This window comes from Meriones unguiculatus, chromosome 19, assembly GCF_030254825.1.
Source record: "Meriones unguiculatus strain TT.TT164.6M chromosome 19, Bangor_MerUng_6.1, whole genome shotgun sequence".
NCBI classification, from domain to species: domain Eukaryota; kingdom Metazoa; phylum Chordata; class Mammalia; order Rodentia; family Muridae; genus Meriones; species Meriones unguiculatus.
Genome location: NC_083366.1, coordinates 37,705,901 through 37,721,617, shown reverse-complemented (window position 1 = coordinate 37,721,617; position 15,717 = coordinate 37,705,901). Strand labels below are relative to the sequence as shown.

At 42.2% G+C, this 15,717-nt stretch overlaps 1 protein-coding gene across 4 annotated transcripts in view; it reads right to left on the bottom strand.

Annotated features, from left to right (window-relative positions):
* Window positions 1–15,717, bottom strand: part of Elmo1 (engulfment and cell motility 1) — a 521,602-nt gene that overhangs the window by 140,828 nt on the left and 365,057 nt on the right. For all 4 annotated transcript variants that reach the window (XM_060372629.1, XM_060372632.1, XM_060372630.1 and 1 more), the window contains one exon: window positions 11,719–11,855. In XM_060372629.1, the coding sequence (XP_060228612.1) occupies window positions 11,719–11,855 (137 nt within the window). The remainder of the gene's footprint in view (window positions 1–11,718; window positions 11,856–15,717) is intronic.

Here is a 15,717-nt window from a genome sequence, read left to right as displayed (position 1 = left end):
TCCCCTAAACATAGGCATCTTTTGCTCCTTCTTTTTCTGGTACATGCACAAGTAAACTTCTATTTATCTGAAAACTTAGAAAGCAACCATACCTTGCTGCTGTCCATTCAGCGAAGGCTTGGGGGCAAACATCCTGCATACTCAGTGACCATAATAAAACAAGCCACACAGCCTTTCTACCACACCTGAGGTCCCTGGTATGTCCATTTCAAGCAGATTTTTCATCATGATAAATTATCTACATGGGATCAGCACACCTGGAAGATAGACAGCATTTACTCCCTCCTGCTTTAAGGGCACATTGCAGCCAGAAAGCCTTTGGACAGAATTCCACGCTCTGTGATTCACGAAATGGAAACCTGGCATTCTATGCCAATAACATTTTCTTCTGTGGCAGTTCAAGCAACAAAAAGCCATATGCCATCCACTTCAGATCCAGCCATGCCATACCAATGTGTATGTAAACTAGAAATAAGGAATGCAGGGACCAGAGACCATCATAGAAACCAACCACCTCCAGCTCTGCCTGGTCAAAAATTGCATCCTGAGGGGTCCCCATGTATTATGCTACTCTAGGGATAACGCATTTTTCCCAGTTTAAGAGAACTAAGGAGGCAAAGGTAAAACAGTGGCAATTTTTGGGATGAGCTCAACATGCCCCTGTTCGTCATCTGTGACTCCTGACCTTCACACTCACAGTCTCAGGTCTGCTCAGGTAGCAACCGTCCCCTAGAAAGGGTGGACAGCTAGAAGCTGTGTTTGTCCTCTGCACTGGAACATCTCTTGACAGCCATCGTAGAAATGGATAAGTGCTATTATTGACATCATTTCCCCTCAATGGCCTGAAAACATGACAAACAGGAGGCCAGAGGGTTCCCTGAATTGCCACGGTGTGTGGGTTAAGCATGACTAACAGTGCTATAATAAATGAGTGGAGTTGGAAAATGAGAGCACAGTTCCAACTGTGATACTTGGAAAAGAGAAACTGAGTTTATTTTGCAGTGGTTCAATTTCTCTGCAGCTTTTCATCACTTTACATAAAGCTACATTGGGAGAAAAAAGTATTATTACTGTTACATTTATTCGGCAACAAATGGCAAAATTATTCTATAAGTCTCTCAAAGCATAGATATCGGAAGAAGACATTTTGAAGGATAGATTTAGGAGGATTTGCCAATAGAGCATATTGACATCTTGGGCATGATGGGTTACTTTGTTTGTTGGCTGGCTTTGTTCTCTTTTCCTGATGAAGTGTCCAGGCTGGCTTCAGACTTGCTGGCTTTGGACTCTTGATCCTCCTGCTACCACACCCAGACTTCTGGGATTACAGCATGTGCTACCATGCCTAAGATAATTCTTTAGTAAGCATACCTGCAAAATACTTAGAACTGCAAAATACTAGCCTCTAGGATCTGAATAACAGTAGTAGCCATTCTATATTGAAATGATGTAAATCAATTCAACTTTTGGCCAGAGGAACTATTTTAAAAGATGAGTCAGATATTTCTGGCCATTCATTCGGAATTTAACCCAAATGAATTGAGTAGATACTTAGAAAGCACCTTGAGAATATTGAGATGTGAAAGTTCTGCATCCAGTAATACATAGACTCAATTTGGAAAGTTGGGTTTATAATTAAACAGCTACTGTAGAGCTAGAAGGTATTTTCCAATAGAAAATCTGAATTCCACGTTGTGGAGGCAGAGGTGCAAAGCTTTGTACTGAATTGAAAGAGACATGGAAACTATCACGCTGAGGTGGCACTTGGGCAAAATCCTGAAGGAAAGTAGACTCTCAACAGGCAGATGGGAGAAGACATTTCTGGCAGAGAGAATGAGGATGAGCTAACGCCCAGAGATGAAAGTGTTACAGCACATACAAAAAACGGTGGGCATTCAGGATGTGTTGGCAGCCTAGGGAAGGTGGAGAGTGAAAACACGAGGTAGAGGCAGGCAAAGTAAGTCACCACGAAACTTTCTGAGTCAGGTAACAGACAGCCACAGGAAGAGTGGAAGCAGGAACAATATGGTCAGATTTGTGCTTGACAACATTTGCAGCCTAAGGAGTTTTCCAAGACAGAAGCTAAGTAAGTGTAAGAGTTGGTGTCTTAGTTACTGCCATATAGATGCTGTGTAACAAGCAATCTCAAATGTTACGAGATGATTTTTATACTCACAGGTCTACAAGTCAGCTGAAATGGCTATCTGGACATACTTTGGCATCTCTAATTTTGTGGGTTAACTACAGAAAACTGAACCCCTATGTCTTAAGTCTGGAACTTGCAGTGAGTTAGCAGTCCCTACCCATAGCACACAGTTCTCAAGTACTCTGTTCATTTCATATCTATGCACATCCCATAGGTGCAAGAAAGCCATCTGACCAAGTCAAAGGGGAATATGGCAAAGACCTGCAGGCATAATTACTGTCTCCAAACAGGAAGAACTGTTATCAAATAGGAGTAGTGACCAAATGACGAGAAGAGGAAAATATGAATTGGTGCAATGAAGAAAGGACTCTGGCTAGTTACTGATTAGTTTCAAACAGAGAGATCAGCCCAGGAGTCTTCAGAGAGAACTATACTAGTGCCTTAAGAGATCTGGAGTTATCTTGTTCTGTCACTTTGGTATCCTGGTGTTCAACCTGGTACAGACACAAAGATTTGTGGAAAGAAGGGCTTGCATTGAAAATGTAGCTTAGACAGTGCTTTGGTTACCCAAGATGCAGATGTAGATATGACCATGCTATTTGTATTATGGTTGTAAGATAATTTTGAGTGCCTTAAATCCCAGGCACAATGCAAGACTCTTAAGAACACAGACAATTCAAGGTTCTGTTCTCGGGAATCTTGAGAATCAATAGTTCTCTGCCATATGTTGTAAAGAATGGGTATTCACTGGGGCAGAGCAGGATGGTAGGCACCCCATTGCCATATGTTGTAGAAAATAAGTATTAACAGGAATGGTACAGGATGATGGGCACCCCAGGGACATCCTGAGTGAGTTGTTAGTAAGTAACAGTCACCGGCTTCAAGACTACCCTGAAGATGTTGTCCCAACTGGGGAAATGATAGCCAAGCTGACTGGCTCCTTAATTATTTCCTTCCACCTAGATTCACTAAGAACCATTTCCTTCTAATGTTCCAGTCGGCAAAGCACTTACAAGCAATAGCAGAGTGAGAAGGCAGAAGAGAAAAACAAAACAAAACAACAACAACAACAAAACAACAAAACAGGAGCCCATAGCTCTCAAATTCGTTTCAATATTCATTTTTATCCCTTTAAGACTTGCCACAACGTGGCAAAGGAAATTACTGATAGATTTAGTTGTGCCAACCTCCGACCTTTCGCCTGTTCCCGCCTCTCAACCTCTGTCCCCCTTTCTAACATCTTGATTCAGAGGCTTAGGTAACAGGTAACAGGAGGCAGGGTGGTGTGAGGGCCGAATGAGGCTGGTCAGAATCTATTGATTTAATGTGTGCGGGAATTTTGCCATGTGTACACCTTAAGCCCTGAAGACTAGGAGAGGCCATTAGACCTTCCTAGGACTGGACTGCAGTCACAGCCCGTTATGAATCAGCATGCGGGTTGTCGGCAGCAAACCTAGATCCTCTGAAAAGTGGGCAGTGCACTTTACTACCGAGCCAGCTCTCCAGCCCCAGACCTGGCGTTTTTGCTGATGGCATCTGAAGATCACTCTTGGGTTTTCTAACTTCTCACAGCTCTTGTTTTGCATTGTCTGTCAACGACTCTGGTCACTATCTTCTACCCCTCAGTGGTAATTTAAACAACAAATGGCTCCCATAGGCTCCTGAATAAAGATGGAATCTATCGGTTTCCTGCTCATGCTGCCACAGCTTCCCCACCGTTATGGCCACCTAGCCCTCTGGAACGCTAAGAAAATGTTTGGTTGTGGTACTTTACCACAGCAGCAGAGCAGAAACGAACACAGACTCCTTATGCCCTCCTCTTTGTCCTCAGGGCCCCTCACACCTGGCCCTTTCAGGTGACAACAGGGAGTGACTCCACGATACAGGCCTGCTCTTCTCTCTCCTGCACTCCCTACAACTGCATTTTAAATCTCCCACTAAACACAATTTACTTTGCCATTACAAAATAAATATTTCTTTGATCAATTAGGAGTTAATATTTTATGAGAGATCAGCACCCAAAGGTACCCTTCCTAGACAAGCAACTCTGTTTCCTATCTGTCCTTTAATTTAAAGAGCTTTCATCTCATTATGCCTTACTTAAAATGCAGGTGATTTCCTGTTAATTGGACATATACTAATAAAATGGTTTCCCTGCCATTATCAAATCTCTCATACAATCCACAATGGGGTCTGGAATCCAGGTCACAGGAACTTGTTAACCACTCATTCAGAGCCCCAAAGCACAGTTAATAGAAAGGAAAGAAGTTTCAGATGCTTCTGAATAAAGTTATGTAAAGCAGTCAGCTTGGTGAGTAGTGACTATTCGCCTGCTAAGGGATGGTCTATAATTGAACTAAGAGACTGATGGATTGTGCTGCTGTCGAGCTAAAGAACCTGCTAATTGTTTCTTTCTCACAGTTGCCAAACCTTGACACAGCAAAGAAAAGTTATACAGGCTCGAGAAAGACTTTGAAAGTGAGAACTCTATGCCAGACTCAAATTACTAAGAGATCCCCTCCGAATATATTAGCATCATCAGGCTTATCTGGAACTATCTGTCAAACTCGTGAATTTTGTACTATACATGTTCAGTGGTAGACAATGTCCAGAAGGCAAAACACAGTAGCCATGACTTCAGCAGACTGTGGTTACAGCTAGCCTCTCAGACAAACGGCAACCAACCTAACCATTTTTACTGTAATTATAGGATCAGGAGCAACAAAATGACTTCTTGGAGGACTCTGGGTCCCCTGCATCCTCAGTTGTGAGCAGCTATGTGCAGGAGGTGCAAAACAACCGGAAAGGGTCATATCTAGGTTCTTCATGAATGAGGCATGCTTGCTGTGAAGCTGAAACCATGGTAACCAGTGTTTTATTCTGAAATCATCCTGTCCACCCCTCCTGGAAATGTTTGCAGTCAAAAACCCTATGGTATGCCGTCTCCCACCTCCATACTCCCACCCAGAACTGAGATACACAGCTAATTTACCTGACACCAGGAGAGTGCAGAGTGATCTGAAGCCCGAAGTTCTGAGTCCCTTCCACCAGGTTATCCAAGAGCAAGAAAGGAAGAACCGGGCTTTTTATTCACTGTTGCATCTAGCACTGAGTCCCCTGTAGCGCATTTGGAGGTAAGCTGGGAAAGGAAGACTTTCAAAATCAGAAACCTTACAGAAAGTTCCTTCACTTAGGAATTTATTACCACTGTGATAAAATTCTAAGCCAAATTTCAGTGGTTCTCTATATAAGGCAGGAGAAAATATATATTATTGATATCTGAAAATCTATCTCAGGTACAAATATACAATACTCAGTGTTTCTATAATAACAATTTCAGGGGGAAAATGTGATTAGGGAGGAAAATGATCTAAAAGTCTAACGGGGTCGGGGGTGTATAACCAAAAACAAGAGGCTGCAAAACATAGCTTCAGACTGCCATTGCTTGCCTAACTCAGGCAGCCTCATGTCAACTGCTTTCAATAACACACACACACACTATCTACAGCAAATACCCTACAGTCTATTGCAACAAATGCTTTGTCTAAAATCAAAGTTAGCAAAGTCCCTCTTGGTCTTTCTGCTGTCCTACAATAGTGTAATTGTGACTGATGAGGACAGTCTTATAAAAAGTGGCAAATACCATGAACAAAGCCCAGCACTACCTTAAATTAGCAGCTGAAAAATACAAGTTGCAGGAGCCCACTTGCCACTATTCAGCAAGAAACATTAAAGGAAAACTACATCTCTTCATACAATGCATTTGGTTCTACAGGAGGTCTGGCTGATTGCACTGCAAACCCACAAACCTATTGTGGCAGATGAGAAGGCTTTTGAATAAACACTTGTTAATAGCCTGGACAGCTGAAATAATACATAATCTCATTGCATGACATGGGGGTTCTTTAAAAGACGTCTCTTCTACTTAAATATTCATGTTTCAATTAAAATGTACACCTACTTTATTAGCTACACCGGGTCCAGTTCAGATCAATAACAGCAGCACTAGATGGAATTCTAATGAAGATAAACAACCCTGAGTCCTCCCAGCTTCCCTTGGGCACTGACACACAAAGCTTCCTTTCATGACTTGCTGCAAGATATTTTACAGTCACCTGCCTCATGCAAATGAGGAGGTTCATGTTTATTCATGATGAGAGTTACAGACTACCTTTCATTCCATAGGCTGGCTCAGTGAACCTAAAGAGTGCCTTTTGCCCAGCTATGGAGCCAAGCACGCCTAGGAAGAGGACCTCTGAATATACAATTGTCTTCTGCAAAGCACACACTGAAAGTCAGAAAGCCAAAAGCAAGGCGAAAAGCGAGCCTCCCCCCACTTTGAGCCCAGGCATTTGTTAGCCTTAACATTTTAAAGACCATTCCATTTTATGCCACACCATAATCTGCTAGGGGTTGATTATTTTTTGGTGGATCCTCCTCAGGGGATTTCAAAGAATGTTTCCTTCTGGTCTGTTCTCTAATTCTTCCTAATTGGGATTTTCTCCCATTGACACAGATGAAGCTCACAGTTTGGCCAGGGGGCAACTACCTTGCTAGACCAGGGTTGTCCCAGTTCAGTCTCTGACAATTTAAACATCCTCAGCTTTTCATCTGTGAGTCTAGGATTCCAAACCCTAGCAAGTGTGTCTCGCTTATTTTCCTGTTGGATAACATTCCAAAATAGCCCTGTTACTTCACTGGAAAGCCGCTTTTGCTTTTTTTTTTATTTTGCTTTTTTATTTTTATTTATTACAGTTTATTCATTTTCATCCTACCTGTAGTCCCCTCTCTCATTCCCTCCCAATTCCACCCTCCCTCCATCTCACTTTTCCATCCATGCCCCTCCCCAAGTCCACTGATAGAAAAGGTCCTCCTCTCCTTCCTTCTGATCCTAGTCTGTTAGGTCTCATCAGGACTGGCTTGCATTGTCTTCCTCTGTGTCCTGGTAAGGCTGCTCCCCCATCAGGGGGAGGTGATCAAAGAGCCAGCCACAGAGTTCATGTCAGAGATAGTCCCTAGAAATAATCTTTCAAAGCCATTTTAAAGCAATTATAAATGTTTAATATGGACATCATATACATGTAGGGACTGGTCGCTTTTAAAACCATCACTCCCATTTCCATATATTGAAACAAACAAAGTTGTGTGGTAGTGGCTTATAAAGTTGGTTTTGACAGTGTCATCAACATCATTAAAAAGAGAGAGAGAGAGATAGCTGATGGTCCCTAGAACAGCTTAGCCACCACCAAACCCGTCTGGTCAGGTAGTGAGTTGTTGGAGAGGCCTTAATTCTCACCAACTGTTAAGAACACAAGATTCCTGAGACCTGCTGGCTTTCTCATAGGCTGTTAGCATGTTGTGCCAATGTGGGAAAACAAGGCAGCCCATAAAGTTGCTTGAAAACACACTGCTGAAATCAGCAAAGTTTATTTTTGTCCCTGTTAGATTAGTCATTTGGTTCAGAATGTATTTCAGGGCTCATGGACATCTTCACAATTCACTATCTTCTTAACATAATATACTAAAAAAAAAAAGACTTTTATAAGGCTGTTTATGCATGTTTTGTAAATAAGATTTATATTATGATTTCTTTTTTAAAACGCCATCTTATATCTGCATATGAATTTATTTCCATAAACTATTTTATATTTATTACTGCAATTACTATAACCACCGTAAGAGAGGATGAGATACCATTTCCATTTTTATTTTTGTTAATTTTCAAGCATGGAATTTTTGAACAGCTACATGACACACAGTTTCAGTACTCTACCCATGCAGGCATTCTCTATTAATTAGAGATAAGTGTGGCACATGTCAAAAGAAATTCTATCGAGACAAGTCACCTTTAGTGATCAATTCTAACTTCATGAAAACACCCATGGATAGATTTTATGCATCTCATGATTTCACTGGTCTGTGGTTCAACAGCCCACTGGGATAAGATGCCCCAACTGATCCAAATGTACCCAAGGTTGAGAAACACTTCCATACAGAACCATATTTCATATGCAAACCCTTGTTGGCATATTTAAGGAGCAACAACATGAAATACACAAACATAAGATTATTGTACCCAAAACATCGTAAATGAGGGCTGCAAATGATGGTTGGGCCGCTTGTGTGGAGAGGCAACTGGCAGCCGTTTAGCTCTTTCCTGACACTCATAAAAATGAATAAAATATGCTCTAAAATATTGGTAATAAAAGGCGAAAACACAGAATACAAACTCAATGGCCTGAATCAATGGATTATTCTGTAGACTTCTATATTGAGAAAGTGAAAGTGCTTTTCAAAGCATAAATATTTTAATCACTCTCCAATTCTACTTCTCTTACATAAATAAGAAAAACATTCCATCTGCTGCTTCTCAAGCCTGGAAGAGCAGTAGACAGCTGCTTTTCCAAGCACTTTCTTCCAGCAGTGGATTAACTAGTAACATTAATCAGTACATTCCAGATATCGGCAGACTGAAGTTCAAGCCTCTGATAGAACATGGTACATGTGGTGTGTTGGCGAAATTAAATTCTTGAATTAGGGGCCTTGAGGTAGGCAATTCAATCTCCCCCTTCCATGTTGTATACAAACTTACCAGAGCCTGAGATAGTACCCAAAACATTTCAAAAGCAATGGTGTTTCGTGTTGGGTTCTTTTAAAATATTTCTGGATTTGAATTTAGACAAGCCTCGGGAACATGAAATCATTTAAATCTACCAGTAACTCCAAACCCACATTTGTTCCTAAATTCAATCTCCTCTGCTACCAAGTTAATAACAAGAAGAAAAGTGAACTGATTTCAATTTCAGCACTTCTCTCTCCTTCCATTTATTATCGAGTAAAGCAGCACAGTGGTTGATAGGCAGAAAGCAAGGGGAAAAAAAAAAGAAATAAAGAATGGAAAGACTGCCTTCAAATTGTAGCAGTGGCTTTCTCACACTGTACTCTCTTTGTTCTTTTCCCCCCTAAAATAAAGATGTTATTGCGGGCAGAACAGGGACACAGAAGAAAAGGGGCAGAAACATCTGTATTGGAGCAGCTACCAGCAGAATTCTGGAATTACATTTATCAGTACAAATAACAAGCAAAGGGGCTTCTCTATCAATATCACATTAGAAGTTGTTATTAACACTTAAAAATCGAGCACAGGCACAAATAGAGTATAGACGATGATGGGGAAGAAAACGCTCTCCAAGGATGCCCATGCTTTAATCTCCAAGACAGCAAAGTCTGATTTAGATTACAGGTAGAATTAAGGTTGCTTTTCACCAACCATAAGGCAGAGAGATTATTATCCTGGGTTATACAAATTCCAAACAATCTCAGGGCACCTAAAAGAAGTCATCAGAGGTATGGGGCAGCACCACAGAGGACTAGACTCATGACCACCATGGGCTTTGGAGAGGGAGAAGCAGGATGCAAACCAAGGAATGCAGTCTCCGGACGCTAAAGAATGTGAGGCAGCAAATTCTACTCTAGACCTGCCAGACAGAAACAGCTCTGCCGAAGCCTTTACTGCGGCCCAATGAGACACCATTAGCTTCTGAATTACAGAACAGTCAGATAAGAAATTCGCATTGTTTTAACTACTAATTCTGCAGTCATTCATTGCAATAGCAATAGAAAATGAATACATATGCTACTTATTATTTATTTATATCTATCAGTCTATTTATAGTTCAGCGTACCCATGTATATATTTACATATCTATCTTTGATATGTTTTTTCAAAAATAAGAAGAGAAAAAGCAGACTATTATGGAAATTTAAAATTCCCTGTCTTTCCCATGCCTGACCTCTCTCTGACACTCGTTCTTGAACTAATGTTAATATACAGTGATGGTGATTTTGCCTTCCCCCAGGAGTGAGTGTCTTAACATAGAAAGCTGAGGCTCAGTGGCTGTTCCCCACAGCCTATGAAGAGTCATGCTGCTCCAGGGCAGAGCGGCCACAGCCACTTTGAAAGGCTATTGATTTAAGTCTCTTCTCATGGCTTGAGTGTGGAAGGCCTCCTTTTTTCTGGGGTGATTTGCACCTGAATGGCAAAGTCTCTCATAATCAAGTGAAGTACACTGAGGAGGCTGTGGCTATGATTGCAATCGAATTAATGGCTCCTTTCCTCCCAGTCCTCTTTGAATGGTGCCTGCTTAGACAACGCTCTTCAGATACGCAGTGGCTCTAAACTGCAACTTGCTCAACGTGGAGCACAATGACCTGGCCAGATTTCAGTGATTTAGATGGTAGGCACAGCAGAGGGAGATGCTCTAACTGCAGGTGAAATCATTATGCCCAGGGAGATAGGCAGCTCAGTGCCTGGCTGAGGCATCAGACCTTTTCCTGCTTCTCTTCCTTTCAACTTATAGTGGATTCAAGATGCCACAAACCAGAACTTACAAACAAAACAAAATGCAGATGACGTAAATTCAGATAGAAGGGGACAGGGATGCAAGCGCAGTTGGAGTTTAGATTTTATCTATGCACCAGAGCTACAGAAGTAGCACGCCCAATTCTTAGCCTCTACAAGACAGTTATGATCCTTAGGACCAGGACTGTAAGCTTGGGTAATGGGATACTGTCTTATTTCGAAGCATCTTACAAGTGCTATAGGCTAATCTTTACCTATCCATACTCTAAAACTAGTCATGATTAGCCATGACATCACTGTTATACCTGTCTGCTGGAAGGATAAGGATGTTTTTTAGCATTAAAAGCAAGAAGTCTGTTTCTAACCCCTCTAAGTTGCCCAAGAAATTTCAATGAACATTCTCATACCTATGGAAAGGAGAAAGTCAGAGTCTTGCAAGTAATGACAGCATAAGAACAAACACACAAGTGCTGGTGAGATGGCACAGCAGGTAAGGCACCCGCCATGAAGACTAGCGACCTATGAGTTCAAGCCCTGGGTTTAAGATCAAGGCAGTGAAAGGAAAGAACTGATTTCTATAAGTTGGACTCTGTGTATGTTGCACACACACACATACACACAACTACAGGGAATAAAAACGTTTTAAAGTCCCACAGCATCTTCATTCAAATAATCAAATACTTAAACCAAGACATGGTACAAGTAACTCTGTTTCCAGAGAGGTGTGTGTGTGTGTGTGGGGGGGGTGACGGTGGAGATCTCCTCCATTATAGAAATTCTCATTTGGACATAGAAGCAGACAGATGACCATAAGACAGTCACACCACACAAAGATACCAATGGAGCAGACAGCTGTCTTCCTGGTTGTATTGGCTCCATTCCTGTCTTCTACACAGGTGGAGGGAAAACACCATGCCTAACAACCTCACACCAGTGACAAGGCACTCCACACCAAACCGCAAAGGAAAAATCATGACAAAGTCTCCCCAGAAAGGATCTGTTGGTCGCCTTGGCCTAGACAAAGGGACCAAAGCTGCCCCAAGCAGATACCTAGTGGTTGCTTCTATTTTTGGGTCCAATTAAAAATTATGCCCCTCTCTTTCTCTTCCCTTGGCCACTACTTTTATGCACAGCTCATGCTGTGTCGGAGGCATGAGTCCCAAATCAGCAAGACAGCATGACGTGCACCAGGCTATGGCACCCCCTTTACCTTGTTGAAGTCTTCAGAAGTTGCTCTCATTTCCTTCCATGTTTTGTTCAGAAGCTGGATACAAATGCAGAAAAACTCCTCAAAAGCTCTGTCATGGGTGAAGAACATCGGGTGGAAGTCATTACAGGTCTCACTAGCTGGAGGAAAGAGATGGGAACAAAGGCAGACATATTAATACAGTAGAACATGAGGTCAAACTCACATTAGGTGTCCACAGAGACAAAGTGACATATTTTTGATTATGTGACCATGGAGAAAAGTAATTTTAAAAAGGCACCAAATGACAGCTCCCACCCATAAAAGCTTAAGGTTGGAGGGTCAGACTTATTCTTAGGCACATATTTTGACTGTAAAATGTCACTTGCTAATCTACCCCAGGATGTGACCCCAAGGGCTTTGTTCTAGGAGTGCTGATATAGGTGACCTTTGAGAAACTATTCTAACTGTTTTCTGAGACATAATGCCTCCATCATCCTAATAGAATAATTGGCAGAAGATGGGCTTTCCTGAATATACAATTAATTCCAACTTTGAAAATAGCATCTATGATTATCTCTCCAGGGGGCATTTTTCCCTCTTGCGGCAGTGATCAGGGGCTATTTGTGGTCATTCACCATCTGATGCCACTGACCATTTAACTTTACAGGCCAGGCACAGATGGCTGGAGGTCAAAGCAACCCAAATGCTCTGAATGCTGCAACAGCCTATTCTCATAGGCAACCAGGAAATGAGCTCAGACTGTTACCAAGCCCAGATATGGTGATCTTCCTTGGGACAGATCCAGGTGAGCTACACTCCCTCAGCCACCCCCAACCCTTCCTCACATCCCAGAAATCCTCCAAGCTTGCACTCTTATAATCCCTTAAAAAACAAAATGAGTATTTTTTTTTTATGTCTCTGAGTATTTCACCTGCATATAAGTAATACCCTGTATATGAGTGTCTGGTGTCCATGAAGGTCAGAAGAGAGAGTCAGGTGTTGAACAGGAGTTACAGACAGTTGTAAGTGGCCACATGGATGCTGGGGACAGAACCCGGGCCCTCATCAAGAGCAATAAGCACACCTAACCACTGAGCCATCTCTCAAGCTCCCAATACAGGATACTATCCTTTTTATAAATGTGACAACTTGTTTGATCACTGATGAATCTCTGATTACCCGTGTCAGGGAGGAGGGGGTGTTGTACAGTTCAGGGAACTCAGCTTTGCGACCAGCACCCCCTACACACACAAAAACAAAATCCAAGGTTTAAACACACACCCATGCACACACACACGCACACACACACACACACACAGCAACTATGAGTGATGTTCACACAGTGAATGCTACTATTGTACTGGAGTCTCTTCAAAGGTTGACTAGTCTTAAAGACTTGGGGTGGTATAACTTTCGGCCTTGAAAATCCAGGAGGGGTGAAATGGGGAGGAGTGGAGCTTACTCCAGAGGTCTGCAGAGAGCCGTGCTGCCTGCCATGCATATGAATATCCACTTAACTTTTTGCACAGCACCATTCTTGTGAACCCTGGTGTTCTAAACCGGCTCAGGACCCTAGCAATGCTAGAGTTGGTGTAACAACTCCAGCATAGTTGTGATATGCCAACCCCATCCATGCACAGGCCTTCTAAGTGTAGCAATTATGGACATCTGACCATCTAAAGCTGTAGCAAATGGGTATGTGTTTGTACAGTTTACCCCTTTTGAAAGGACAACTTGATATGAAGATATACAAATGCTACTATCTCCCAGACATAAGGACAGATGGTACTTGCAATGCAGTCATGCAGAAAAGACCTAGAAGCAAAGATCTCAATTCATGTCCAGCACATGCCAAGCAGGGGAATGTCACGTTGCATTTCTTAGACTGTATTTTCTTAACCAAAACGCAGAAATGAAATTCACTCTGTCTTCTGTCTAGGTTTAAGAGAACATCCCATGGTACATACAATTCATAGACAACTCATCCTGGAAAAGATAAAAGTGAATGGAAACATGGAGAAAGGTGCTGGTCGTACCAAGTCCCAGATACCAGCAGCACACTGTTCCCAAGAAGTTCCCCGTACTTGTCAAGCTTGCTCACATCTCAGCAATGGAAAGCAAGAGCACACAAGTAAAGTCACTCCACCCCAGGGAGACTCCAGCAAATGTGAAGTTTTGACCCGAGACACAAAGCTATTTAGGGATTGTGTAACACCAATACAGGCGAGCCACGCAGCTCTCTGCTCTGGGCAATGAGCCGTCAGTCTCACTCTCATAAGCACTGGAGCCCATGAAATTTACAAGTCTACGGAAGCAACTTAAGATGCTATTACCATCCAAGAACTCGTTATTAATCACATTATCACAGTATCATTTTTGGACCTAGTGTGATTATATGTGTACTTTATGCCCTAGTTAAATTTTTATAGCATGACTGGAGCTGAGACAGCTCCGAACCCATGAGCCCTGTTTTTGGTTGGGTTGGGAGAGAGAGAGAAGCAGGCTCATACTAATAGGCAGTATTTGTTCAATGAACATTATGTGCCATAATGTTCCACAGGCGCTATCTTTGTAACAACCCAGGGAGGTGGGCATTATGGATGTTTTCATTTTATGTATGAGGAAGGCAAAAGCTGTAGAAACAAAGCGTTCCATCATGAGATTTTCTTAAGGGACCCCAAGTAAGCATTTGGAACCTACAAATTTAGCTGACCCAGCAGCAGGCTTCCAGCTTTCCCTGACATTAAGAGTCCAGGTAATGTCCTGGTGGCTGCTGCCTAGAAAATTAATTTCTCCTCACACTTTCCTGGACCTCCTGTACCCCTCCTTCAACAAGAATCCAGATCCTGGCCTGCAATGCAATGGGGCTCCCAACAAGTGCACACTTAGCACTTACTTGTTGAGAACACATGGTCTTGTGATCACAGAACTAGGGCCAGCGATTCTACCGCTGTGGGCCATGGGTGGTTTGGTCTAAGTTATAGTCGCTTATCTGCAAGCACATGAAAGGGGTATTAGTTTCTTTTTTTCTTTTTCCTTTCCATTGTTTTCTTTTTGAAAGATTTTAAAAAATTAGGAGATTCGGAAAGACCAGATGAGATGACTTTTCAAGTTGCATAGAATCTCAGCTGCTTTTCTATTGCCATGACAAAACACTATAACCAAGGTAACTTATAGAAAAGTTGAATGAGGGTTTATGATTTCATAGAGTAAGCTTATGACCATCATGGTGGAGAGCAGTGGAGCAGGCAGGCAAGCATGCTTTTGGAGCAGTAGCCGAGAGCTTACACTCTGATCTGTAAATTGAAGTTATGGAGAGCTAACTGGGACTGGGTTGGGGCTTTGAAACCTCAAAGCCCACACCTAGTGGCACACCTCTTCCAAAAACGGCCACACCTTCTAATCCTTCCCAAATAGTTCTACCAACTGAGGACCAAACATTCAAAAGTAGAAAGTTCTTTTTTTATTATTTATTTATTTTTTAAATTAATTAACTTATTTTTTATTCACTTTACATCCTGTTTGTAGCCCTATTCCTCTTCCCCTTCCAGTCCCATACTCCGTCCCTCTTCCTTCCCCCCTCTCCTGTTCCTCAGAAAAGGGGATCTCCCTTTCCCATCTACCCCAGGTCATCAAGTTGCATCAGGACTGAGCATGTCTTATTCCCCATGGCCTGATAAGGCAGTCCCATCAGTGGGAAGTGACATTATGAACTATCCTCTGCTAAGCTTACAGACAAAAGCCCAACAGTTGTCCTCTGAGAGACCCTACCTAGCAGCACTTCAAAACAGATGCTGACACTCACAGTCAAACATTGGATAATGCTTAGGGAGTCAAGCAGAAATTTCTTAGCATAATTTCTAGGAAGGAAGGTGAAGAGGAAGTCTTTAGTAATGCGTCATCCTTCGCTCCTGCTTTCCTAGTTTAACTCCTTTGTGTCTGGAATGCAGGATGATGACTGTACTACAACCATTTCATCAATCTAAAAATGAAGACTGTATCCTTGATAGTTAGAGAAAG